Here is a 26597-nt window from a genome sequence, read left to right as displayed (position 1 = left end):
GCCCAAATGTATTTCTGCAGGCATGAATGTGCCTCAGGGCCAAAAGGGCACAGCATGGAGGCGTTGCTGTGTTCTTTGCAAAATGAAGTCCCCCATCACCTGCACCACATTCTTGGTGACCCTCTGCTTTACAGCAGAAAGAGACTGCTATGGCACCTGGCATCAGCAGGACAATATTGTGTAGAGGACTGAGGGTCTTCCAAATATTGAAAGTGTTATTTTGTAAATGTATATATTTGTTCATGTTTTTTCTCCATTTTTTGGGTGGGTGTGTTAGAATACCATTTTGGTATTTTGTATATAGTTATTGGGTACATTTGGGCTACTTGGGTGACTTCATGATAAATGTCATGTAGCACACTCATTTTGGAAGTTATCATTCTGAAACTTTGCAGAAGTACTGTTGCCCTCTTATATTTTTCACTGAAATTGTCCCCATCATCCTATCTGAATGTTTGTTTTATCTTGTTCATTTTAAAGATGATGATACAACAATAAAAATAAAAAACATGTTTTTTTTCATTGTATTATCTAAACCAGATCTATTGTGTTATATTCTCCTACATTCAATAAACATTTACACACACTTCAGAGTGTTTTCTTTCAAATGGTACCAAGAATATGCATATCCTTGGTTCTGGGCCTCAGCTACAGGCAGTTAGATTTGGGTATGTCTTCAGGCGGGAATTGAAAAAATTAGGGGGTGGCTCTAAGAGGATTTATAAGAGGTTATAAGCACTGTTTTGACCGCAGCATCCTCAGGACTGCTACGGACTAGACGTACACGCTACTTGACTTGACTGCCTAGTCACAGAGAAGTTGTCATGTATTGTCATGTTGTGTCTTGTTTCTGTCCTTTCCCTTCACCCTGTCTCCCTCTGCTGGTCGTTATTAGGTTACCTTTTCTCCCCCTCTTTCCCCCAGCTGTTCCTTGTCTCCTCCTAACTACCTCGTCACCCCTTTTCCCACCTGTTCCCTTTTTCCCTCTGATTAGTCCTCTATATCTCTCTCTGTTTTTGTTCCTGTCTTTGTCGGATTCTTGTTTGTGTTATTCATGCCTGAACCAGACTATCGTCATGTTTGCTGCAACCTTGTCCTGTCCTGTCGGAATCTGCCGGTCCATCTGAGCCTACGTATGTTTTGTTATTAAAGAAGCTCTGTTTACGTTAATTCGCTTTTGGGTCCTCATTCACGCACCGTAACAGAAGAATCCGACCAAGAATGGACCCAGCGACTTCGGATCCTCTCCACTCAGCCGTCGAGATCCAGGGAGCGATGCTAGGCAGACACGAGCAGGAATTGTCTGCTGCTCGACATGCCGTTGAGACCCTGGCCACCCAAGTCTCCAACCTCACAGAACAGGTTCACCATCTCCGCCTCGATCCACCGGCCACTTCCAGGGCTTTCGAATCTCCGGAGCCCAGAATCAATAACCCGCCGTGTTACTCTGGGGAGCCCACTGAATGCCGCTCGTTCCTCACCCAGTGTGATATTGTGTTTTCTCTCCAGCCCAACACTTACTCCAGGAGCACTGCTCGTGTCGCCTACGTCATATCTCTCCTTACTGGACGGGCTCGTGAGTGGGGCACGGCAATCTGGGAGGCAAGGGCTGAGTGTACTAACCAGTATCAGGACTTTAAGGAGGAGATGATACGGGTTTTTGATCGATCTGTTTTTGGGGAGGAGGCTTCCAGGGCCCTGTCTTCCCTATGTCAAGGTAATCGATCCATAACAGACTACTCTATTGAGTTTCGCACTCTTGCTGCCTCCAGTGGCTGGAACGAGCCGGCTTTGCTCGCTCGTTTTCTGGAGGGTCTCCGCGCAGAGGTAAAGGATGAGATTCTCTCCCGGGAGGTTCCTTCCAGCGTGGATTCCTTGATTGAACTCGCTATTCGCATTGAGCGACGGGTTGATCTTCGTCACTGAGCTCGTGGAAAGGAGCTCGCGTTCTCCGTTGCCCCCCTCTCCGCATCACTACCATCTTCCTCTGCCGGCTCGGGTGCTGAGCCTATGCAGCTGGGAGGTATCCGCATCTCGACTAAGGAGAGGGAACGGAGAATCACCAACCGCCTCTGTCTCTATTGCGGTTCTGCTGGTCATTTTGTCACTTCATGTCCAGTAAAAGCCAGAGCTCATCAGTAAGCGGAGGGCTACTGGTGAGCGCTACTACTCCTGTCTCTCCTTCAAGATCCTGCACTACCTTGTCGGTCCATCTACGCTGGACCGGTTCGTCAGCTTCCTGCAGTGCCTTAATAGACTCTGGGGCGGAGGGCTGTTTTATGGACGAGACCTGGGCTCGGGAACATGACATTCCTCTCAGACAGTTAAGGGAGCCCACGGCCTTGTTCGCCTTGGATGGTAGTCCTCTCCCCAGGATTCAGCGTGAGACGCTACCTTTAACCCTCACTGTCTCTGGTAATCATAGCGAAACCATTTCTTTTTTAATTTTTCGTTCACCTTTTACACCTGTTGTTTTGGGCCATCCCTGGCTAGTTTGTCATAATCCTTCTATTAATTGGTCTAGTAATTCTATCCTCTCCTGGAACGTCTCTTGTCATGTGAAATGTTTAATGTCTGCTATCCCTCCTGTTTCCTCTGTCTCTTCTTCACAGGAGGAGCCTGGTGATTTGACAGGGGTGCCGGAGGAATATCACGATCTGCGCACAGTGTTCAGTCGGTCCAGGGCCACCTCTCTTCCTCCACACCGGTCGTATGATTGTAGTATTGATCTCCTTCCGGGAACCACTCCCCCCCGGGGTAGACTATACTCTCTGTCGGCTCCCGAACGTAAGGCTCTCGAAGATTATTTGTCTGTAGCTCTTGCCGCCGGTACCATAGTCCCCTCCTCCTCTCCCGCCGGAGCGGGGTTTTTTTTTGTTAAGAAGAAGGACGGGTCCCTGCGCCCCTGCATAGATTATCGAGGGCTGAATGACATAACAGTGAAGAATCGTTATCCGCTTCCTCTTATGTCTTCAGCCTTCGAGATCCTGCAGGGAGCCAGGTTTTTCACTAAGTTGGACCTTCGTAACGCTTACCATCTCGTGCGCATCAGGGAGGGGGACGAGTGGAAGACGGCGTTTAACACTCCGTTAGGGCACTTTGAATACCGGGTTCTTCCTTTCGGCCTCGCTAACGCTCCAGCTGTCTTTCAGGCATTAGTCAATGATGTCCTGAGAGACATGCTGAACATCTTTGTTTTCGTTTACCTTGACGATATCCTGATTTTTTCACCGTCACTCCAGATTCATGTTCAGCACGTTCGACGTGTCCTCCAGCGCCTTTTAGAGAATTGTCTTTTTGTGAAGGCTGAGAAGTGCACTTTTCATGCCTCCTCCGTCACATTTCTCGTTTCTGTTATTTCCGCTGAAGGCATTAAGATGGATCCCGCTAAGGTCCAGGCTGTCATTGATTGGCCCGTCCCTAAGTCACGCGTCGAGCTGCAGCGCTTTCTCGGCTTCGCGAACTTCTATCGTCGTTTCATCCGTAATTTCGGTCAGGTGGCAGCTCCTCTCACAGCCCTTACTTCTGTCAAGACGTGCTTTAAGTGGTCCGTTTCCGCCCAGGGAGCTTTTGATCTCCTCAAGAATCGTTTTACATCCGCTCCTATCCTTGTTACACCTGACGTCTCTAGACAGTTCGTGGTCGAGGTTGACGCGTCAGAGGTGGGCGTGGGAGCCATTCTTTCTCAGCGCTCCCTCTCTGACGACAAGGTCCACCCTTGCGCGTATTTTTCTCATCGCCTGTCGCCGTCGGAACGTAACTATGATGTGGGAAACCGCGAACTGCTCGCCATCCGCTTAGCCCTAGGCGAATGGCGACAGTGGTTGGAGGGGGCGACCGTTCCTTTTGTCGTTTGGACTGACCATAGGAACCTTGAGTACATCCGTTCTGCCAAACGACTTAATGCGCGTCAGGCGCGCTGGGCGCTGTTTTTCGCTCGTTTCGAGTTCGTGATTTCTTATCGTCCGGGCTCTAAGAACACCAAGCCTGATGCTTTATCTCGTCTCTTCAGTTCTTCAGTAGCCTCCACTGACCCCGAGGGGATTCTCCCTGAGGGGCGTGTTGTCGGGTTTACTGGCTGGGGAATAGAGAGGCAGGTAAAGCAAGCACTCACTCAAACTCCGTCGCCGCGCGCTTGTCCCAGGAACCTTCTTTTCGTTCCCGTTCCTACTCGTCTGGCCGTTCTTCAGTGGGCTCACTCTGCCAAGTTAGCCGGCCACCCTGGCGTTCGGGGTACGCTTGCTTCCATTCGCCAGCGTTTTTGGTGGCCCACCCGGGAGCATGACACGCGTCGCTTCGTGGCTGCTTGTTCGGTCTGCGCGCAGACTAAGTCCGGTAACTCCCCTCCTGCCGGCCGTCTCAGGCCGCTTCCCATTCCCTCTCGACCGTGGTCTCACATCGCCTTAGATTTTGTCACCGGACTGCCTTCGTCAGCGGGGAAGACTGTTATTCTTACGGTTGTCGACAGGTTCTCTAAGGCGGATCATTTTATTCCCCTTGCTAAGCTTCCTTCTGCTAAAGAGACGGCACAAATCATCATCGAGAATGTTTTCAGAATTCATGGCCTTCCGTCAGACGTCGTTTCGGACAGAGGTCCGCAATTCACGTCTCAATTTTGGAGGGAGTTTTGCCGTTTGATTGGGGCTTCCGTCAGTCTCTCTTCCGGCTTTCACCCCCAGTCTAACGGTCAAGCAGAACGGGCCAATCAGACTATTGGTCGCATCTTACGCAGTCTTTCTTTTCGCAACCCTGCGTCTTGGTCAGAACAGCTCCCCTGGGCAGAATACGCCCACAACTCGCTTCCTTCGTCTGCGACCGGGCTATCTCCTTTTCAGAGTAGCCTCGGGTACCAGCCTCCGCTGTTCTCATCTCAGTTCGCCGAGTCCAGCGTCCCCTCCGCTCAGGCTTTTGTCCAAAGTTGCGAGCGCACCTGGAAGAGGGTCAGGTCTGCACTTTGCCGTTATAGGGCGCAGACTGTGAGGGCTGCTAATAAGCGTAGAACTAAGAGTCCTAGATATTGTCGCGGTCAGAGAGTTTGGCTCTCCACTCAGAACCTTCCCCTTAAGACCGCTTCTCGCAAGTTGACCCCGCGGTTCATTGGTCCGTTCCGTATTTCCCAGATCATTAATCCTGTCGCAGTTCGACTTCTTCTTCCGCGATATCTTCGTCGCGTCCACCCGGTCTTCCATGTCTCCTGTGTCAAGCCCGTTCTTCGCGCCCCCGCTCGTCTTCCCCCCCCCCCCCATCCTTGTCGAGGGCGCACCCATCTACAGGGTCCGTAGGATTTTGGACATGCGTCCTCGGGGCCGTGGTCATCAGTACCTAGTAGATTGGGAGGGGTACGGTCCTGAGGAGAGGAGTTGGGTTCCCTCTCGGGACGTGCTGGACCGTGCGCTGATCGATGATTTCCTCCGTTGCCGCCAGGTTTCCTCCTCGAGGGCGCCAGGAGGCGCTCGGTGAGTGGGGGGGTACTGTCATGTATTGTCATGTTGTGTCTTGTTTCTGTCCTTTCCCTTCACCCTGTCTCCCTCTGCTGGTCGTTATTAGGTTACCTTTTCTCCCCCTCTTTCCCCCAGCTGTTCCTTGTCTCCTCCTAACTACCTCGTCACCCCTTTTCCCACCTGTTCCCTTTTTCCCTCTGATTAGTCCTCTATATCTCTCTCTGTTTTTGTTCCTGTCTTTGTCGGATTCTTGTTTGTGTTATTCATGCCTGAACCAGACTATCGTCATGTTTGCTGCAACCTTGTCCTGTCCTGTCGGAATCTGCCGGTCCATCTGAGCCTACGTATGTTTTGTTATTAAAGAAGCTCTGTTTACGTTAATTCGCTTTTGGGTCCTCATTCACGCACCGTAACAGAAGTCCCAGGCTAAGCGCATATTAAGCCGAGCTGCAGCCCTCTATCAATACAATATGCCCAAGCCATTCAAGAAAGAGGACCGTGCCCCCCACCGCTACGTTCTCCAGCAAGAAACCAAAAATGTTCATTCAAACAGAAGGGGAAACAAACAAATAGACACTAACAACAACCAAAACGAAACAGGTGGGGTTCTAAGAGGGGTTCTGAAAGACACTCATGGGGGTGTCTACAGAAAGTTGGCTAGCAACAACAACTGGTACCTAAAAGACACCCACAATGAGCATCCACTAAATTTGCCCAAGAAAAGGAAAACAAAATAAAAACCCACACCAAACTTAAAGACAGGAAGCAAACCAAAAAGTAAAGCAAACTGAAAACAAGGAAGATCAGATAAAGGATTGTTTTTTAATAAATCTAAATAGGGAGAGCCAACTAAAGGCATTAAACCTCCACCAAAACTCAAGCCAACTGGAGCACTGGGCCAGCCGCTCTTAAATATAACCTATGCCTTCTGACTAATGAGTTGACAAGCCAGCACAGGTGTAACACATACTGAGTAATGAGTTGACACCAATTGGTGCCCAACGTACTAACATGCTAACATCCAAACCACGACAAAAATAAATGGAAAAACTAAAGCCTGCAACACCTATCCCCCTTAAGACAACAAATATATCCTATATTTTTGTTGGACAAGTTTGTGACCATTCTGACCAGGTTTCGCGTCACACTAAAGAAGCAGCTGTCGATGCCTCGCTTGGAGCTGAGTGCTTCCCTCACTGGAGCTCAGCTGGCCAGCGTCCTCCAAACAGAACTCACCCTGCCCATTGGACAAGTCATCCTCTGGTCCGATTCCACCACAGCCTTTCATTGGCTCATGTCAGAATTGTGTAGATACAAGATCTTTGTAGGAATTGTGTAGATACAAGGTCTTTGTAGGAACTTGTGTAGCAGAGATTCAGGACCTTACAGATCTACCCAACTGTAGGTATGTGGATCCCGTGAACAACCCGGCGGATGACATCACTTGGGGAAAGACCTTGAAATAGGTCTGCATCGAAGGCCGCATTGATAGCACCAAGGCCTTGAGTTCCTACAACATTCGGAAGATCAGTGGCGATCAATGCCTTCTGCTGGCCCAGAGCCTGACAACAGCGAACTGAAGAAATCAGCCTTCTGCGTAAATGTGTCTTTCAGTTCCAGTCCTTAGCTCCCAGATATCAGCAAGTTCAATACATGGAAAGGCAACAACTAGTTCCCCACATGGGACGGATGATCCACTTTCCAGTTCACCTAGCAAAGTAGCAGACTAAATAACTGCAGAGAACCTCTTCCTGAAGCAAGCTCAGAAATAGTTTCCTGAATAGGTCAAACTGGTCTAGACCCTCTAACAGTCGTCTGGGTCCCTTGTCTGCTGAGGACGATAAAGATTCAGGAATCTTCTGAGTTGGTGGTAGACTGCACAGAGCAGAGCACCTGGAGATGGATGCTATGCACCCCGTCGTCTTGGATCCGCATAATCCGCTGACCAAGCCTCTCATTCAAAAATTTCAACGAGACTCTCCTCCATCCTGGTCCAGAGAGGGTTCTGGCAGAACTGCATTGCAGATACTGGTGATCTCCAGATACAGAGTGATCTCCAGTCTTGTCCTCGTCAACACTCACACCTGTGTGAACGAGAGAATCACTGACATGATGTCAGCTGGTCCTTTTGTGGCAGGGCTGAAATGCAGTGGAATTTTTTTGGGGGGGGATTCAGTTCTTTGCATGGCAAAGAGGGACTTTGTAATTAATTGCAATTCATCTGATCACTCTTCATAACATTCTAGAGTATATGCAAATTGCCATCATACAAACTGAGGCAGCAGACTTGGTAAAAATTAATATTTGTGTCATTCTCAAAACTTTTGGCCACGACTGTAGAAGCCACCCTTCTACTCTACCGGAGTGAATTGGTTTGGACCATTCGTTGTAACGAAAAGACATGGGACATTGTCAACAAATGTATGACCTATCGCTGCAGCCACCTGGATCTCCTGGAGAGCTTGGATGCTGATGCCTTCCCGATGCCTATAAGAAGCTTCATTGCACTTCAAGGGAAGTCCTTCGAGCACCTTTCGGACAATGGAACAAACTTCATTGGAGGAGACCGAGAACTGCGAGAGGCCTTTGAAGGCGATGGCCCCCCACCCAAAGGAACAATTGGGTAAACAGAAGATAACATTCCAGTTACCTGTGCACATAACACTAGCGCCCAAGTTCGAGCTCCACTCTCCTCTTGAAGACATTGCCTGCTTCCTGACCTAATAACAAGCTAGCATTTTCTGCTAAAGTGCATTGTATGGCCAGTAGTTGGTCCTCATGCAGTTGGAAATTTGGGACAAAATATCCAAAGTTAAGTATTATTAAATCGACTTTTCAAAATGCTGATAGACCTAAGCCTTTTCTACTAGTGTTGAACATCTGGAGCTATAAATATTTCTACTTTTTTTATTTAACCTTTATTTAACTAGGCAAGTCAGTTAACAACAACATTTTCTTTACAATGACAGCCTAAATATGAAGTAGGTTATTAATAGCAAGTGCCCAGTTATAATTGTTCTTCCATTTGTGCATTTCTTTTGAGTGTTTGTTTGTTGCTGCTTCTCAGAGCTATGCTCGTGCACCTCCGCACTCTACATAGAACCTCGCCTGCGTATGTGTATTAGCACGAGTACTCAATTTATTATTTTATTAAATGAGATGTCTCAAAATGAAGTGTATCCCAGTTTGATTGAGAAAGACCTGTGAATATTATGTGACGTTAATGTATGATGCTTCTAGACTTTTATAGCCTTCAGTTTATATACTGAATGAGATTTGTATGTACTCCTGCTTGTTGAGGTAATGGTTTTGCCCAGGTATTTCGACAGGCTTTGCCAGTGTTCTGTAAACTATAATGGGATAGTGTCTGAAATGTAGGCTGTATTTTAACTCTCCACAGTAGCCTAGGCTTACCGGCCTATCCATAGCATATTTTCTTAGACCAATTGTTGTTGCAAGTCCTTTTTTCATTATTTGTTGACATTATCCACTGCCACCATCACTACGATATTATATTTGTGTGAATAGAACCACCATTTTTGTAACCTTATCCTCTGTCTCCTGCCTGCCTACCTGCCTACCTGCCCGACCGTAAGACACGTTTACACTTTCACCAGGAGTTAAGATATACACATACATTCGCACACAAAAAATAAGTAGGCCATGGCCATGACAAGTTCTATCTCTGGAAGAGAGCAGGCTACAGCCTGGCCGTCTGCAGGTCTATCTCTGGAAGAGAGCAGGCTACAGCCTGGCCGTCTGTAGGTCTATCTCTGGAAGAGAGCAGGCTACAGCCTGGCCGTCTGCAGGTCTATCTCTGGAAGAGAGCAGGCTACAGCCTGGCCGTCTGCAGGTCTATCTCTGGAAGAGAGCAGGCTACAGCCTGGCCGTCTGCAGGTCTATCCCTGGAAGAGAGCAGGCTACAGCCTGGCCGTCTGTAGGTCTATCCCTGGAAGAGAGCAGGCTACAGCCTGGCCGTCTGCAGGTCTATCTCTGGAAGAGAGCAGGCTACAGCCTGGCCGTCTGTAGGTCTATCTCTGGAAGAGAGCAGGCTACAGCCTGGCCGTCTGTAGGTCTATCCCTGGAAGAGAGCAATATACAGCCTGGCCGTCTGCAGGTCTATCTCTGGAAGAGAGCAGGCTACAGCCTGGCCGTCTGCAGGTCTATCTCTGGAAGAGAGCAGGCTACAGCCTGGCCGTCTGCAGGTCTATCTCTGGAAGAGAGCAGGCTACAGCCTGGCCGTCTGCAGGTCTATCTCTGGAAGAGAGCAGGCTACAGCCTGGCCGTCTGCAGGTCTATCTCTGGAAGAGAGCAGGCAACAGCCTGGCCGTCTGCAGGTCTATCTCTGGAAGAGAGCAGCCGTCTGCCGCAGTAGGTGGCTGAGAGAGAATTTCATTTAAACAGTACCACATCTTCTGCCTACCTCAGAGGCTTAGACGCTGTACTTTAAATCAGTGTTTCTTTGCACCCTTCCCTCCGATGGTCAGCTGACACAAATGTACTCAGTGCTCATGCTACGTTTCATCTAAGAGTAGAATCATAGCTTGCCAGTCCATGCTTTAAATAGGGTTGATAAAGTCTGCTTTACAACTTCTACTTGTTTGGCGGTTCTGTTGTTGTTTAACCTAATAACCTATAGGAGAAGATTAATTGATGTTGTTTCAGCTGATTGTATCAACTGTCAGCATTCTATACTTCCCTATTTCACTTTTCACCTGGTAGCCTATATCTCTCAACACACACACACACACACACACACACACACACACACAGTGGTGACATGGTCAAAATTATTTCGTTCTGCCTCTGAACCAGGCCCACTGTTACCTGGCCGTCATAGTAAATAAGAATGTGTACTTAATAAAAATAAATAAAAACATGAGAGAGGGGAGGGAACAGAGAGACAGGACATTATCATAACCTTTTATCATGATATTCTTACCCTGACAAAACGTTTTATGAGGTGGTCCTGGGCTTTCTGTGTGGTTTGTGTGACAGTTGACAAGAAAGCAAGTGAAAGCGCCACCATCATAGAACAGCAGCGCATTCGTTACGTAGCACCAGGGCACTCACGTGGGGCTGAAGGGGGGAGTTCACCCGTTGTCATGGGAATGAGACTTTGTTTTCTCTTCTCGTGTTTTATGAGCCACTAAACTTGCAAGCAACACAGTGAGCTAGCTAATGTTACTACGACTCCATCGATAATACAAAGCAAAAGATTGTTTCCTATAGAAATATTTATTGTTAAACTTTATCGGACTGCTCGGGGTTTGGTAGTAATCGAGAATCGGCTAGATGAGCAGGTGAGCCAGCAAGCTATTCAGCTGAGCATTACAGTAGCTAGCTAACGTAGCTAGTTATTAACGTGAGTTATTGGTTACAAATTTGATGTGCCAATGTGACAAACACAGTGCTTGCACAATGAATCGCTGATATGACAGACACATTTTTTTCAAATGAGACATTGTATCCAAGAGGTATCAACTATACCTAGTATTATTAACGTATGTAGTTGGGAGAGTGCTTAAATGTAACGACGTTTGCTCGCTGTCAGTCTAAGTGTCTAATGTTGTTGTTTCCAGACTTGAATGTGTGGGGTCTTCCACGGTTCCACAGAAGCAGGTAAAACGTGTTTATTTTGTCAAAGACATGATGAAACAAGACATGTTGGGAAGATTATTTTATTTCAGATAAATATTTAATTTGTATGAAATACAAATATTCATATTTTCCCTGCTTTTGATATAGGTGGCCCCTGCACTTCTTGAGACACACATGCCTAAAGGTATGTAGGCCTGTGTAAAGATCTGGTATGCAGGGTGAAACAAACAACCACTGCTGTACTTTCCATTCTACTCTGACCTGGATGTATGACACCCTCCCTTTCTTCTTTTGGTTCTAGAAGCTGTGGGAGCCAAGTATTTTACTGCCGCACCCCGGTAAGAATTTACAGCAAGACCAGTCCTAACTACGTCATAAAACATCTGACATGGTGTTGAGTTTCCATGATAGAAAGTTGCACATCACAAGTTGATGTGATGCAAACATTTACATATTTTTGTGTGTGTGTGTTTTGGTATTTTTCAGAAGTAGCCTTCCTACACAAGCAGTATCAAATCCTATGAAGGTCGGTAAATCATCTTTAAGAAAGCACAAAACCCCTAACCCCCCAAAAAAGAAAACCCTAAGCTATTGCATTTATCATTTATTAGTCTGTATATTTAATTTGTTTTCCACCCAGGTCACTCCACCTGGGAGATTCAACGTGCTCTGTGCGGGAGGTGTGAATAACATTAGTGTTGGGTTCGCTGGACCTCCTGTGATCCTCAGCCAAGACCTGAAGATGAAGGATAATAAGAAACCACAGCAGTCGGCTTCAGCTGTTACAGGTCAGTAGAATATGACAGGACTACTAGAGTAGAAGAGCATTCCCACTGGGCTCACGTTGGTTGAATCAAAGTTGTTTCCATGTCATTTCAATGAAATTACGTTGAACCAACATGGAATAAACGTAGAATTGACATCTGTGCCCAGTGGGTTGTTATAGATAGATTGGTAGATTGAGACATAGAGAATCTAACTTTGCACCAATGTTTTGATATTTTTTGCATGACTGCCGAAAAATGATGATGATGTTTTGTGGGGCAGGAGGAAGAGTGTTTGTGCAGCCACGGGCCCAAACTACCCCCTGCTCTGTGTGTGTTCACCCTCCAGCGGAGCCCCTCCCCCCTCTTGAACCAGAAGTGGAGGAAGAGCACACTGAGGAGGATGATGATGATGATGGTGAGGCGGATGATGATGAGGAGGAGGGATACAGGGCTCCACTGGAGCTGATGGCTGAGGTAAATTAACTCTTCAGTTCATATCAGACCAAGTCCCACATTAGACTGACTAAAAATGAATACATTCATATCAGATGTCATTTTCCCTGATTAATGGAGGAATTCAGATTGCTGGTTAACAATGAGAGGCTGGGTCTGCCTGGATGGACTGTGACACCCATCTGTGTCTGTGATTTCAGTTCCTCAAGTCTGTGATGGAGAAAGACTTTGTGCTGGCAGAGAAACTGTGTCAGATGAGTAAGCCTGTTTGTCAAATGAAAAGGTTCTGTCATCCAGAGACTCTGGGTTCGAGCCCAGGCTCTGTCACAGCCGGCCGCGCGCGACTGGGAGTTCCATAGGGCGCCGCACAATTGGCCTAGCGTCGTCCGGGTTAGGGAGGGTTTGGCCGGTAGGGATATCCTTGTCTCATCGCGCACTAGCGACTCCTGTGGCGGGCCGGGCGCAGTGTACGCTGACCGGGTCGCTAGGTGTACGGTGTTTCCTCCGACACATTGGTGCGGCTTGGTTGGGTTGTGTTTCGGAGGACGCATGACTCTCAACCTTCGTCTCTCCCGAGCCCATACGGGAGTTGTAGCGATGAGACAAGACAGTAACTACTAACAATTGGATACCACGAAGTTGGGGAGAAAAAGAAAAAAAAAAATTATGTCATTAATTGTTTTGATTATATGTGTGCATTTTGTTCATGTGTCTCTCATTGCATCAATCAACCAAATAATTAATTAATTAGCCAACCAGATGATTGATGTGTCTATGCTCTGTTCTTCCAGTTCTGGTCTATGAACCAAATAATCCAGAAGCCAAACAGTTCATTCCTCTTATCCAGGAGAGGCTGGAGAGAGGTGAGTGGATCCCTCCAAATCATGCACATGCACAAAAAGGTTATTGTGGGAGAAGACTTTCGGCCACTGTAGCTGTGGGACAATTGTTGGAAGTTGGATTCAAGTGGTCACATTAACCCTAGTTCTGGAGAGTTACTATGTGTGCAGGCTTTTGTTCCAACACTGACACATCTGATATAGCTCATCAAAGTCTTTGCTTTGTTCCTATGCAATGTTCCATCAGAGCAAGAGGAGAAAAGCCAAGATGATGATGATGCTTGTTCAGACTCCGGTGATGAAGATGACTCTGGGAGTGATCAAGACTCTCCTCAGAGCTCAGACAGCTCCTCCTCCTCCTCCTCCTCCTCATCGTTGTCAAATGAGGAAGAGGAGCAGGAGAGGAGACACAAACCATGTCCACCCTCTCACTTTTCCCCATAGCTGTCAGTCACCAGCACACTGCCCAGTCTGACAGTGGAAATATCAGTTAGTTTATTTTCCTTTTGTATGAGTATATATATATATATATATATCAATTGTGTCACTGTTTTACATTTCACATTCGCACATACCTTGGTGAGGCCATCACAGCATACACAGTTTCCTCATCACCACGTCCCTGTTTAATCTTCATGTAAATTACACAATAAAGTTCAGCATCATGACATCTGTGTATTTCTGGTTTCTTCTACACAAGGGTTTGTTTGACAGAAGTACTCAAGGACTAAGTGGAAACGTACTCTACATTTCTAGTACAACCAGTATTATTAATAGACCTTTCAACACCTCTACATTTCAACATAAATGCAACCACACAGATCATTTTCAAAATGCCTGTTAATTTCTGAGGAAGTTGAGCAACAATGATCTCTAAAAAGTCCTGACGGGGAAGAGAATAAGTAGACGGAGAGAAGAGCAGAAAAGAAGGAGATGATTGAAAGAGGACTGATAGGGTGAAAGAAGAGGCATTTGGCAGTGGAGTGGAGTGGACTGTGGAGAACACTTCCCATTGGAGCCCTGCTGCTTAGGACCTTGAAGTTTACAGGTGAATTCCCAAAGATCCCTCAGGTGTGTACCATGGATACTCTATTTTAGTTTGTTTTTTATTATTCAGCCTATAGGCCTAGTCTAGGAGGTATAGGATATATTTTTTTCCAAACATGTAGTTTCAATACAGAATAGATAAGAGCTATTACATGACTTTCACAATTTTTGGAAATAAACTCCATCAATGCTCCTGACCAAATAGATCTATCAGCGTAGTCGTTTCCGCCACCTCGTGGTCTAGAGCCAACATATCCTTCCCAATCTAGCTTCACAAACCACAAATCTGAAGATGATACACACACTGTAGCCTAAATGTGGACAATAACACAATAAGAAAATGAATAGGCTATCACTTGTCCATTTCTTGGCAATAACATTTCAGGCATATGTCTAATTGCACAAGAATCGAGCTGAGCAAAAATGAGTCCATTCCAAGTCTATATCTGGTAGGCTACGGTTGTCCAACTCATTTGTTCAAATGTTTCCTTTGATTGAAAGGTGCAAGTGACAAAACGAAAACCTCCTCTGTTGTTTTTGGTCGTTCCCTAAGACCACCTTTTAGCTCTAAGTTAGTAAGAAGCCTATTGAGGACGTGATGTTTATCAAACTTCCCAAGAGCGACACTTTGATTTTATCTTACAGGAGATAGGCATTTCTCATGACCATCACACCTTCTGTCTCCCTGTGTCACAGAAAAGGGGGACACGTCCGTGCTTCTACACCTGCATTGCTTGCTGTTTGGGGTTTTAGGACAGTTTTTCTGTACAGCACTTTGAGATATCTGATAGCTGATGTAAGAAAGTCTTTATAAATATTTTTGATTTGATTTGATTTGTCAGGAAGTGGGGAGGTTTTCGTATGCTTTTTTTCTGTCACGAGCAGCAGAAGCTTAATTTTGCGCCAGAGGGAGGTAATGCTATGACTCACACGTGCGTGAGGGGATAGGCGATTCACGCACTAATAAATATATTAAAAATGAAACATTCTTGAGGGAAAAAAGGTCACTGGCACGCTACTGGATGTAATTTGTCTCGATGTCGTTATTCCGGTGTTGTTGGCATTGAACTGTCTTGCGTCTCAGAACGTTGGGTGGATAGAGAACTGTAATTCGGTTGTTTGGTGGTAGTTTCTCTCGACAAGACAACCTGTGCACCCGCAGACGGTAAGGTAGCGTATTGCCTCCTAGCGCCAGCGCTCTCACGTTTCCAAACAGCCTTTTTTTGCAATAGGTCTATTGATTGATTTTTCCATAATAGTGAGATATTTGCATTTATTTTTTAAAGATAATGTTGCACAGCGCCCAGCAACTGCAACATTTGTTGCGATCCACATTCTTATTGGGGTCGGAAAGGATGTGATTGGTTAGGAAGGAATAAATATTTTAACAAACGACTTGTCGTTTAAATGTTCGGATTTCCAAATCTCTCTTGTTCAAAAGTGTGTTACTATGAAAAAAGTCACATGTTAATAGCAATGGCAGTCTATTGTTATTTATTAACCTATATGAGTGGCAGGATTCATTCATTAGCCTTACTATTTATTATCAATAATGGCATTAACTGATGCTGGCTTCACTGTGGTTATTCAAAGATCATCATAATTGAAAAATCGATATGCTTTATGTCAATACATTTTCCAACGGATTTCAGTAGAATATAATTGATCAAGTGTCTGTCAAATATATTGTTTTTTCTTACAATACCCAGATTTGTTTGAGAAAATGTGTCAAATAATTCCATAGCGCGTAATTATGAAAGGCTATTTCGTTTAGCATATTCCTAATTCTGAATAGGTCTGATAAGGATGATTTGTTTGTGGATTAGACGTATTTATTTGCTTGATATTGAAGACACGAAGACCTTTGTTTTCGTTCTCTTTGATCAAAAAGTAGACTGGACAGTCTGGTGCTCTTCGTTTAGCTTGAGCGCCCAAGACTGATGTCTCAGAGATGGAGATGATTTCGCTCTAATGACCCATAAAAACGTCACTGGGGACAAGGTTCAATTTACTGCTTAAAACATGTTTTTTTCGTTAATGTATATAATGTAGAATATAGTGGCTATACATTTGTCAGATTTGCAGCCTTTATTTTGGTCCAATAGAATTGAATGCACGCGATGTTATCGTTCAAAAGCATTTATCTCCCTCGGCATGTGCATGCAGCTCGCAGCATATTGACGTTCGAGAATAAATGATTCCGATCGTAGAGGCAGATAATAACAGCAAATGATGCATCATCCTCTTCCTTCACTGCACTGATACTAAAGCTCAATTTCGCTGATCAAATTCAGCGTAGGTTGCCTATTTTAGGCTATTCCAAATAAATAATGCATATCTTTCAGAAATAAATGCAGTTATTTATTTGTTTCATATCCAGAGCCATCAATCTTAACCCTTGGCCGTTTGTTTTCAGAAACCGGTTGGATATTTCCGTTGAGAATCTGATAAGAGTCCCGGAGCGCACAGGAATAACGGAGGACTAATGGCCACGTCTGAACCTACAGCCACTGGCGGGGACCAGGACCCCAACTCTGCCAATTTACGACCTTCGTCTACAAGTAAGTCTCTCCTTTCTCTTTCCCTCTCCCTCCCTTCCCCTCTGCCTGATAAAAACGAGTCTCACCCGGGCATTTTACCGTGTGGGCCCTGTCGTTAATCATTCCGGTTAAAAACAGAGCTATCACAGCTGCCTGCCGCTGTCTAACGGATCAGCAGCGTGCACTGAGAAACGGACCTCCTGTAAATCGCCTCAAAGAGCGTCGTTATAATGTCCTCAGCGCTATGGATCCGGAAAGGAATTAGTTATGGAATATAAAATATACAATTATTTGGAATAACCCTATCGAATTTCCTTTTGCTTTTTTTTTTATTTTTTATTTTTTTACCAGACCTATCAAATAATGTTTTTAAAATATGTATGTTGTAAAGCCTATAACCAATAGCCTAAATGTATGTTCATGCTATTATTTATTGGCTAACGATATTTTGTATGCAAGCATTTCAATTCGTATTTTTTTATTTAAAAAAAATATATATATATCCCCTCAAAATCCTTGCATCATGTCCTCCATGAGAGAGCTGTTAACCGCGCAATTACGCAGGGAATGGCTGGTAATTGCAGCCACTCCGGTGTTCTTGATGATGGCTTGCACTCGTTTTGTAGAGACCCGCTTGGATAATTTTTCCACGGAACACTGAGAGAAGGGGACATTTAGAATCGGATTACTGATATTAGCATATTTGTCTAGCCTACCACTGAAAGTTACATTTTCGTGAAGAAAAATACCCAAACCCTCCTCTCTACAGGCCTAGTCATATTTCGTTTGGAAAATGTATAGGCTTGAAGGGCTAGTTAACCAGCTAACATGTCTGCCATTGGCCTAATATGGAAAAATGGCATCATAGGCTATTTGACAGAGGAAGAATGTGGATATATTTGTAGAACAGTAATACCGTCTGACATTTTTTCAGGTTTGACAGAGTGCATAATGACTTGAAAAAGGCTGTGATGTTGTTGTTTTTGTGCTCTGCCTGTTTCTCTGCTGCTGCTGTTGGATGTTGCTATTATCTCGCTGCCACGCTCTGTCTCACTCGCGCTGACCTGAGGCGGCTCGTGGTGTCTCTGTGTGTGAGTGTGTCTCGGGTAGCGCTCGCCTTCATGCGCTCTGAGTGACACCTCGAGCCGTTATGTCTGGGTCTTGCATCCTAGACAAATAACACCATCATGAAGCTCATATGCATATAGATATGCCTTGTTACCGTCCCATCGCTTTGCTCTGTATGCTTGAGTTTTTGTGTTGCTATGATGGCATTCTCCATCATACAATTCCAAAATAAGGTAGCCTATTAGCCTAGTTTTCACTATACTGCCTGGTGTGTGTGTGTGTGTCTCCGAACAGCCAGCTAGACATCGCCAGCTCCCGCCAGTCAAATACTGTGTTTCACCTAATTAATATCTGCTCTCTTTCGCGAGGTCATTTCACGGGTGTTTATTTCAACCCGCCTCTCGCCGGGTGCGTGCCAGTATTTATTAAACCGGTGAGCCTCTGATGGCCCATTATGATTGCACTGTGTGGATTCGGACCATTCGAATGTTGAGGAATAATAACCGCGAGATAGGGTGAAGTTCCCCCAGACAATGATCTACTGCTGCAAGTATCTGCTTCATGCTTCTTCACTCCGTTGTGCCATGCATTGCCATACGCTTTATTAAAACTCATCCGCTGTCACCCAAATCACACTATTCATATATTTCAGAATTTGATTTTCAAACGTTCTCCCCAAACATTCTGTTTTAGACTATGACGCGTGGATGCAAGGCTGCACGCGGAAACTGGGTTTGAAGATCTGTGGTAAGTTTTAGACCCATAAACCATCATGGATACTATATGGAATACTCTGATGTTAGAGCAGGGCCGTCCCGGACTGTCACTCCACATTCTCATCTCCTAAAGGTCAGTTAGCGATTAGCTTTAGGCCACGCGATGCGCGCCGGGGTTCTGTCGCCGACCACCCCATGTCTCTTCCTATCCATATCTCTACAGTTAGCAAAGGATAGGATGTAGGCCCACAATACGGCAAGTAACAATATGCCTCATAAATATAGAAATATGTCTAAACAAACAAGATTTATAGCGAGATGGATGTGTCCAATATAGGCTAGTTGTTTTTTTATGCTGAGTTAGCTGTTAACATGTTTTGTGCACATAGGCTAGGCCTAAATATTGCACCTTCTAATAGCTTTTTATTTTATAAAGGCCTTATCATAGATTTTTTTTTAAAGCATTCACTTCCTCTCCTTTCCGTTTGGAGGCGACTATGGATTTGGGTCCCTTCATGCAAAACTGACATTTTTTATACCACCTGCGAGCCTTTTCAATGAAATGTGACGATGTCGATGAGATGACGTGGAGTTTAAGGTTTGGTAAATCTGGGAGGTTCCATAAGGTCTCTGTTATCCAATCAAGCCAAGGTGAAACGATTGAATCCAGTGTTTTTCCAACAGGATTCTTAGACGATCTGTTTTTCCTGGGTCGAGGATTGGTTTGACGTCAGTCAGCATTCACACATTGAGAAAAATATCCTTTATTTAAAAAATCCTTCCTACCTTCACTGATGTCAGACCTACATATTTTTTTGTGGCAGGATTTGATAATGTCAAGAATGTCAATGTAATTTCATTGGAAATGTAGGCATTGTTATCATGGCTTCAATCCAAACACAAAGAGGGGATGTAATTAGCCTAAAATAAATGGATTTGAACTCGAAAGTTACGATGCAGGCCTATAATTCGTACCGAGGGCCAACAGAAGTAGGGCACCTGCCCCTTAATGTGGAGGACGTCCCCTGCCGGAGAATAATAACACAATTTAACCACCCTCGTAAACCTGAACATAACCTTAATAACGAAATAATTCACCACAATGCACGAAGAAACATGTTTTTTTCGATCAACTGATTGACTCGTTTTATAGAGCACATTGTTTTGGCCCGAATTAGTAATTTTCACATTTGTGTGCGTTGTGCATCAGGCCCAATAATTTGCATAGCCTACCATATCATTTGAATATGTGGACATAGGGCTAAGTGCTTATAGGGTACTTTTATGCATGATAAAGACATTATTTCGTTTCTATAAATATCCCCTCGGGCTGATAAGGAATATAGCTTTGTGCTCGAGTTTGAAATAATTATTATGAGGAGGAAAAAACAGAACAGTGACAATGGTCATCATAAAATGGTTCCAAGTGTTAGATTTTGTTCTATGTCAGTGTGGATTTACAGCCCATAATAGTTGTCAGGTCCCATCAATCAGTAAAGAAACACGCCCTGTGGATGAGGGAAGATTAACGAGAACCATATCAACCGGTAGCTTTTTCGAGGCCGCTGCTCTCGTGAGATAATCAGTGCCCAATGTGCCAACCGAGATTAGCCGAATACATTTTAATGGAGCTCTGAAACAGAGATAGAGTTTGAGAGAGCCTTCTCTCTGTCTTATTCGATATTGCAAAAACATTTTTTTATATAAGATTTTTCTATAATAATCTACTGAAAACTGCATGATGTGAAAATAAGTGTTTAAATCCTTCCATAATTATTAAGCCTAAAATGACCTTCTCTGGTGGTAGCCTGCTAGGCTATAGGTTTTTCTCTCAATTTTTTTTTTCTAAGATCAATGGGCTATTAATAGACACGGACTTTCATTAACAATAGACTAACCTATCCAGAGGCCGTAAAACATCTGCATCCTTCATTAACTCCACTCCATAATGTCTGCTCTATGAGTCGGTAATGACATGGACGCTGCGCCGGGCCCTCCACACAGTCCCTGCACGCTCAGGCGTGAAAAGTCCGGGGGGACAGGAGGACATTCACCGCTGGAATAAATTGGGTATTTCTCGCTCTCGCATGACTGGGTTATGGGTGGATGTCACCGGGCAGGGTAGGGCCTGAGCCTGCCTGGCCTGTGAGCTTGAGGGCAAGACACCCATGCAAGCACACACACACACTACCCTCTTCCATAAATTGATCCAAAACCCATCCACTGTGGGGATCACCACCCGGGGTTATAAGCGCTGTCTGGGAGAGGACACCATAAATAATGTGTTGCCTTTGTAACAGACATAGATAAACTCAGGTCTCTGAATAAAAGTTATTATCGGGTTATTATCTAGCGATGTTGGGCAGTGGTAACCGAGCATGTTCCCCTTCTCGTGCCCCTCTGTGTAACACCCTAGGGTTCCTGCAGAAGAACAACAGTCTTGGGGAGGAAGGCCGGCTCGCAGGCTCACTCTCAGAACGCCAGAAGAACCTGTATTCCTGTGACAACAGCGACCGGGATGCCCGTTTCCGCCGCACTGAGACCGATTTTTCCAACATGTTCGCGAGAGGTGAGAGATAACGAGTTCATTCTTGCTAGACTTTTAATATAACCCTACACGTTAGTTATCTAATTCTTACATTTTCTAACATTTAGTGAACCGTAGCCTAGGCCTATATTTATAAGCCCTCTTCTGTAAAAGGGCGTCCAGCCTCTACTTTCGATTTTCTATTCGTTTTGTAAATGCTTTTTCCGTCATTCTTCTAGACTTACTTCCCGCCAAAAACGGAGAAGAGGCGACTATGCAGTTCTTGTTGGAACTTGTGGGCATCCTCACCAACTACGTCAGGAAGACTTTTGACCGTTCCACCAAGGTTCTGGACTTCCACCATCCTCACCAGCTGCTCGAGGGCATGGAGGGATTCAACCTCGAGCTCTCTGACCAGCCAGAGTCCCTCGAGCAGATCCTCGTGGACTGCAGGGACACGCTCAAGTACGGCGTGCGAACAGGTAGACTACTAAACTGGCCACAACTAAGTTACATGAAACAAGATACAGCTTTAAACCAGATGTTTCCTTTTCATGTTTTCAGGACAGTTTGTGTGCATTAATTACGTTTCCAATCTTTGCATTTCCAATTGTGCAATTTCTTCCTTAGTTCTTCCTTTGAGCAGTTTAAATGAGTGTGGAAAAAAAGAAGTAATAGTCTCACCAAGCCAGGCAGACTAAAATCTTTTACCATTGGAAAACGCATTAGCCTATACATTTAATTTAGATAGGCTTTTGTTTCTCTCCTTCCTTGATAGGAAATTACATGAGAAACAAAGACGTTTCATTCTGTTTTTTTAGGATACATTCCAATCCAAAACAACCAATATTGCAGTTGGCTTAAATGGTTAGCTTAGTCTACATGAAACTTGACCAACCGGTAGGTCTATTGTCTACAAATATTTCCATGTTGTTTAGGCTTTCTAAAAATGTTTAACGCACCTTTGTATATTTCTTTTTACATATGAACATTTCTTCAGACGTTATTGGGATACAGTTTGTGTTCTCTTTATCACAGTGATCTGCTCGTGTTCACAACACTTGAGCAAAATGGAATGCTACACAAAACCATTTAAGCATAAGCTGTTCCCTTGATCAGTAACATCCAATCACAATGACGGGTGATTGTATGTACCCCTGGTAATTCTCCTTCCTTGATTTTATTAAACCAAGTACCGCCCGCGGGGACGCAAGCCTGCGTGGGATTTTACAAGCCGTTAGGAACGACAACAGTCAAACAGTCCTTTGGGTTTACTTCCTAAAGACCTTTAACTCAATTCATTGGACATTTACACACAAAGTGACGATAGTTTAAAAAACATTGTCGCACGATTTACGAGTTTGTCTGAATCAATTAGCCTATGGCAGTTGAGTCTCATGCCTTCATTCTAATGACGCTATCACGGGCGCTGTCCACGGTGCTGAAATATAGCCTATCACGAGGGAGCAAATCCACTTCGCTTTTGTATCTCTGATATTGCGCTCTTTAGTTAGTTAGTCAGTCCGTTCGTCTAGGGGGCTACATGACATAAATACAATATTAGTAGCCTAGTGATGTTTCTTGTTGTTGAATTTCATTCAAACATAAACTTCAAGCTCTGTGAGCATCTAGGCTAGCCTACTCTAAATGTCATGTAACCTTGTTATCAGTGGATAAGTGTCCCCATCTAGTACCTCGAAGGCAAATGTTCCACTGCATCTCAGGTCCCAATGGGAATACAGCAAAGAGTGAATGTGGGAGTTTCAGAAAATAACCTGTCTGAGTTCATATCAAGTGGTTTGTTTTCATTACAGGAAAGAACACACACTGTTTCAACCCTTGTAGTAGATGTGTGTTTTTACAAGGTTATAGAAACCTTGCAGGCAAATATCCCAGTATGTTTCATTTTCATTTGTAAAGTCCCATTCAGATAGAATCTCTTATCTCTGTCCCAGGTCATCCACGGTTCTTCAACCAGCTGTCTACGGGGCTGGACATCATTGGGCTGGCTGGGGAGTGGCTCACCTCCACAGCCAACACCAACATGTGAGTCATACACTGCTGTTTTTGTGTGCCTAAAGGTCTGTCGACATCACTGTGCTGACTAGCCGACGTTTTCAGGATTCTTGTTGGCATAACGATACAGTCGGAAAGGGAATATATGATGATTATAGTTTGCGAGAAAGCCCCAGTGGGTTGTTGTTGACATTTCAAGGATTTACGCCATGTAGCAAAAATAGAATCAAATCATTAGTTCTCAGTTAGTGTGGCTCTCCTCATATCTGCTCAGTTACAGTACCTTGGGGTTGAATGAAGGCCAAGGCCTTTGATTGGCTAGGTTAGAGAGGTTTAAGATGGCGGTCATATGGGCTTGTTATATAAAATGTTTGTTTTTTCATGTGACTGCTGTTCGCACTGTACCAACCGTGTATTGAACAGCAGCCCTGAATACCAAACATCTCGGAAAACACGCACACACCTACACACACACTCACACACACATGCCCCATGGGCTGGTTAGATTGTATATTGATCAGAGCTCAGTGTCATGGTGGTCTAGTCTGATAGAGGTTATGAAGCCCTGCAAAGCTAAACAACACCAGATACAGGACACATCATACAGGACACATCAAACAGGAGCGTGAGTGTGTATGTGTGTGTGTGTGTGTGTGTGTGTGTGTGTGTGTGTGTGTGTGTGTGTGTGTGTGTGCGTGTTATCTGAGATGTATAGTATAGGCTACATAGGCTATGGCTATGGAATGGGCCTACCATTGCAATTGTGACATTGGCTACTACAACATACATATTAGCCATAGCCTTGACACTTAATATCACCAGTATTACAATAAGTGCTCTATACAGTGAAAGCATTATTACTACTCACCCATGTGTAAGCCTATTAGAATCATGCCACTTCACATGCGCATTGATTCTGTCTGCAGTTTTCTGCCAGGCTCCCTCTCTGGCTTTTGTGACGACGGATGTATGACTTTTTTTAGTAAATGGAACATATTTGTTGTATTTTGTTAAAATAGTTTCTTGTTCTAGAGTAGTGAAATTTTGGTCTCTTTCTTTTGACTCCATATCTATCGTTTTCTCCGTCATCGACATGTGGACCTTTTTGAATGTTGCGTGCTCGCGCCAGTTGTCAGATCAACCAATCTGCGCTTCTCCTAGTCTAATAGCTTAAAGGGGAAGCAGACGTTCTGGAATCAATCAATTCTGGACTCCCTCACCTGGTTAAAACAAGACGGATATGTTCAGGAAATCCTGAATTTGTTAAATCATCTTTCTGGAATACTCCTCTGGACTACAAGAAAGACCATAACAACACAGGAAGAGAGGAAAAACGTGTAAATAACACAAGACAGGACTATGAGAGACCAAATGAATAACAACAACAGAAAACATGACTATCTATGAGAGACCAAATGAAAACAACAAGAAGACAGGACTATCTATGAGAGACCACATGAATAACAACAACAATGCAGGACTATCTATGAGAGACCTAATGAATAACAACAACAATGCAGGACTATCTATGAGAGACCTAATGACTGCCTCACCTGGTTCACCAACTACTTTGCAGACAGAGTTCAGTGTGTCAAATCGGAGGGCCTGTTGTCCGGAACTCTGGCAGTCTCTATGGGGGTACCACAGGGTTCAATTCTCGGGCTGACTCTTTTCTCTGTAAATATCAATATTGTCGCTCTTGCTCCGGGCGATTCCCTGATCCACCTCTACGCAGACAACATCATTCTTTATACTTCTGGCCCTTCCTTGGACACTGTGCTAACTAACCTCCAAACGAGCTTCAATGCCATACAACACTCCTTCCGTGGCCTCCAACTGCTCTTAAACGCTAGTAAAACCAAATGCATGCTTTTCAACCATTCGCTGCCCGCACGCGCCCGCCGACTAGCATCACCACCCTGGATGGTTACGACCTAGAATATTTGGACAACTACAAATACCTAGGTGTCTGGTTAGACTGTAAACTCTCCTTCCAGTCTCATATTAAACATCTCCAGTTCCATCCGTTTTGTTACCAAATCACCTTATACCACCCACCACTGCGACCTGTATGCTCTAATCGGCTGGCCCTTGATACATATTCGTCGCCAGACCCACTGGCTCCAGGTCATCTATAAGTCTATGCTAGGTAAAGCTCCGCCTTATCTCAGTTCACTAGTCACGATAACAACACCCATCCATAGCACATGTTCCAGCAGGTATATCTCACTGGTCATCCCCAAAGCCAACACCTCATTTGGCTGCCTTTCCTTCCAGTTCTCTGCTGCCCGTGACTGGAACGAATTGCAAAAATCGCTGAAGTTGGAGACTTTTATTTCCCTCACCAACTTTAAACATCAGCTATCTGAGCAGCCAACCCGATCGCTGCAGCTGTACATAGTCCATCTGTAAATAGCCCACCCAATCTACCTACCTCATCCCCATACTGTTTTTATTTACTTCTCTGCTATTTTGCACACCAGTCTCTCTACCAGTATCTCTACTTGCACATCATCATCATCATCATCATCATCATCATAATTTATCACTCCAGTGTTAATCTGCTAAATTGTAATTATTCGCTCCTATGGCCTATTTATTGCCTACCTCCTCATGCCTTTTGCACACACTGTATATAGACTTTGTTTTTATTCTACTGTGTTATTGACTTGTTTATTGTGTTATTGGCTTGTTTATTGTTTATTCCCTGTGTAACTCTGTGTTGTTGTCTGTGTCACACTGCATTGCTTTATCTTGGCCAGGTCGCAGTTGTAAATGATAACTTGTTCTCAACTAGCCTACCTGGTTAAATAAAGGTGAAATATATATATATATTTTTTTTAAAGACCAAATGAATAACAACAACAATGCAGGACTATCTATGAGATACCAAATGAATAACAACAACAATGCAGGACTATCTATGAGAGACCTAATGAATAACAACAACAATGCAGTACTATCTATGAGAGACCTAATGAATAACAACAACAATGCAGGACTATCTATGAGAGACCAAATGAATAACAACAACAATGCAGGACTATCTAGGAGAGACCTAATGAACAACAACAACAATGCAGGACTATCTATGAGAGACCAAATGAGTATCAACAACACAAGACAGGACTATTTATGAGAGACCAAATGAATAACAACAACAAAAGACATGACTACTTATGAGAGACCAAAATTTGACTCATTTTGGTCTCTCATAAGTAGTCATGTAGTCACAACACATGTTTATGAGAGACCAGACATGTTACAGTTTTTCTCAATTGCTAAAACACTAAAACCCATTGGCTGAACAAGGTTCTCAGTTGCCTGGACTCATTTAGCTAATTATGCAGTCTGTTGTCAATACCTTAAACCATTTCACATGATAAAACACAATTTGCAGATCTCACTTAGATTTTACAGCAAAACTCTAAACACATTCTCATTCTCAAAACACATTCTGCACTCTAATGCACATGTCATCCATACTGGTAAACACAAGTGGCAACAATCAAATACAAATAGAGAACATATGTTATTGATTGAACACAACCACTCAAAACTGATTTAATCTGTTTCAAATGA

At 44.4% G+C, this 26597-nt stretch overlaps 2 protein-coding genes across 16 annotated transcripts in view; both read left to right on the top strand.

Annotated features, from left to right (window-relative positions):
• Positions 1-10503: 10503 nt before the first annotated feature.
• LOC110530671 (glutamate-rich 2) lies at positions 10504-13769 on the top strand. Of its 10 annotated transcripts, none has more exons than XM_021613905.3 (10): positions 10504-10744; positions 11024-11063; positions 11190-11226; positions 11347-11380; positions 11532-11568; positions 11683-11830; positions 12090-12283; positions 12463-12520; positions 13054-13125; positions 13349-13769. In XM_021613905.3, the coding sequence occupies exons 1-10, from the start codon at positions 10737-10739 to the stop codon at positions 13543-13545; spliced, it is 825 nt and encodes a 274-aa protein (XP_021469580.3). In that variant the 5' UTR covers positions 10504-10736; the 3' UTR covers positions 13546-13769. The 10 variants fall into 10 exon arrangements, with proteins under 10 accessions (XP_021469580.3, XP_021469583.3, XP_021469577.3 ...); XM_021613908.3 differs by having other exon boundaries at positions 11529-11568; positions 12156-12283; XM_021613902.3 differs by having other exon boundaries at positions 11529-11568.
• Positions 13770-13789: 20 nt separating this feature from the next.
• The window catches only part of LOC110530669 (glutamate decarboxylase 1), a 30323-nt gene continuing 17515 nt past the window's right edge, over positions 13790-26597 (top strand). The window contains exons 1-6 of one of the 6 annotated variants that reach the window (XM_036986321.2): positions 13970-14172; positions 16565-16709; positions 18450-18503; positions 20889-21041; positions 21239-21481; positions 22955-23045. In XM_036986321.2, coding sequence (XP_036842216.2) covers positions 16634-16709; positions 18450-18503; positions 20889-21041; positions 21239-21481; positions 22955-23045 — 617 coding nt within the window. In that variant the 5' untranslated portion in view covers positions 13970-14172; positions 16565-16633. Of the gene's footprint in view, positions 14173-14907; positions 15319-16564; positions 16710-18449; positions 18504-20888; positions 21042-21238; positions 21482-22954; positions 23046-26597 lie in introns of those variants that run through there. The other 5 variants (XM_021613896.3, XM_021613897.3, XM_036986323.2 and 2 more) reach the window with 5 other exon arrangements.

Source organism: Oncorhynchus mykiss, chromosome 8 (genome assembly GCF_057628025.1).
Source record: "Oncorhynchus mykiss isolate SJ-2025 chromosome 8, ASM5762802v1, whole genome shotgun sequence".
In the NCBI taxonomy this organism is placed as follows: domain Eukaryota; kingdom Metazoa; phylum Chordata; class Actinopteri; order Salmoniformes; family Salmonidae; genus Oncorhynchus; species Oncorhynchus mykiss.
This window is presented reverse-complemented; position numbering and strand designations above follow the sequence as displayed.

What these genes read in the sequence shown, in the direction of transcription:
- LOC110530671 (XM_021613901.3), top strand. An exon ending in TATTTTACTGCCGCACCCCG is followed by an intron (nt 11,381 to 11,528) that starts GTAAGAATTTAC and finishes GGTATTTTTCAG; the next exon opens with AAGTAGCCTTCCTACACAAG. An exon ending in CACTGGAGCTGATGGCTGAG is followed by an intron (nt 12,284 to 12,462) that starts GTAAATTAACTC and finishes CTGTGATTTCAG; the next exon opens with TTCCTCAAGTCTGTGATGGA.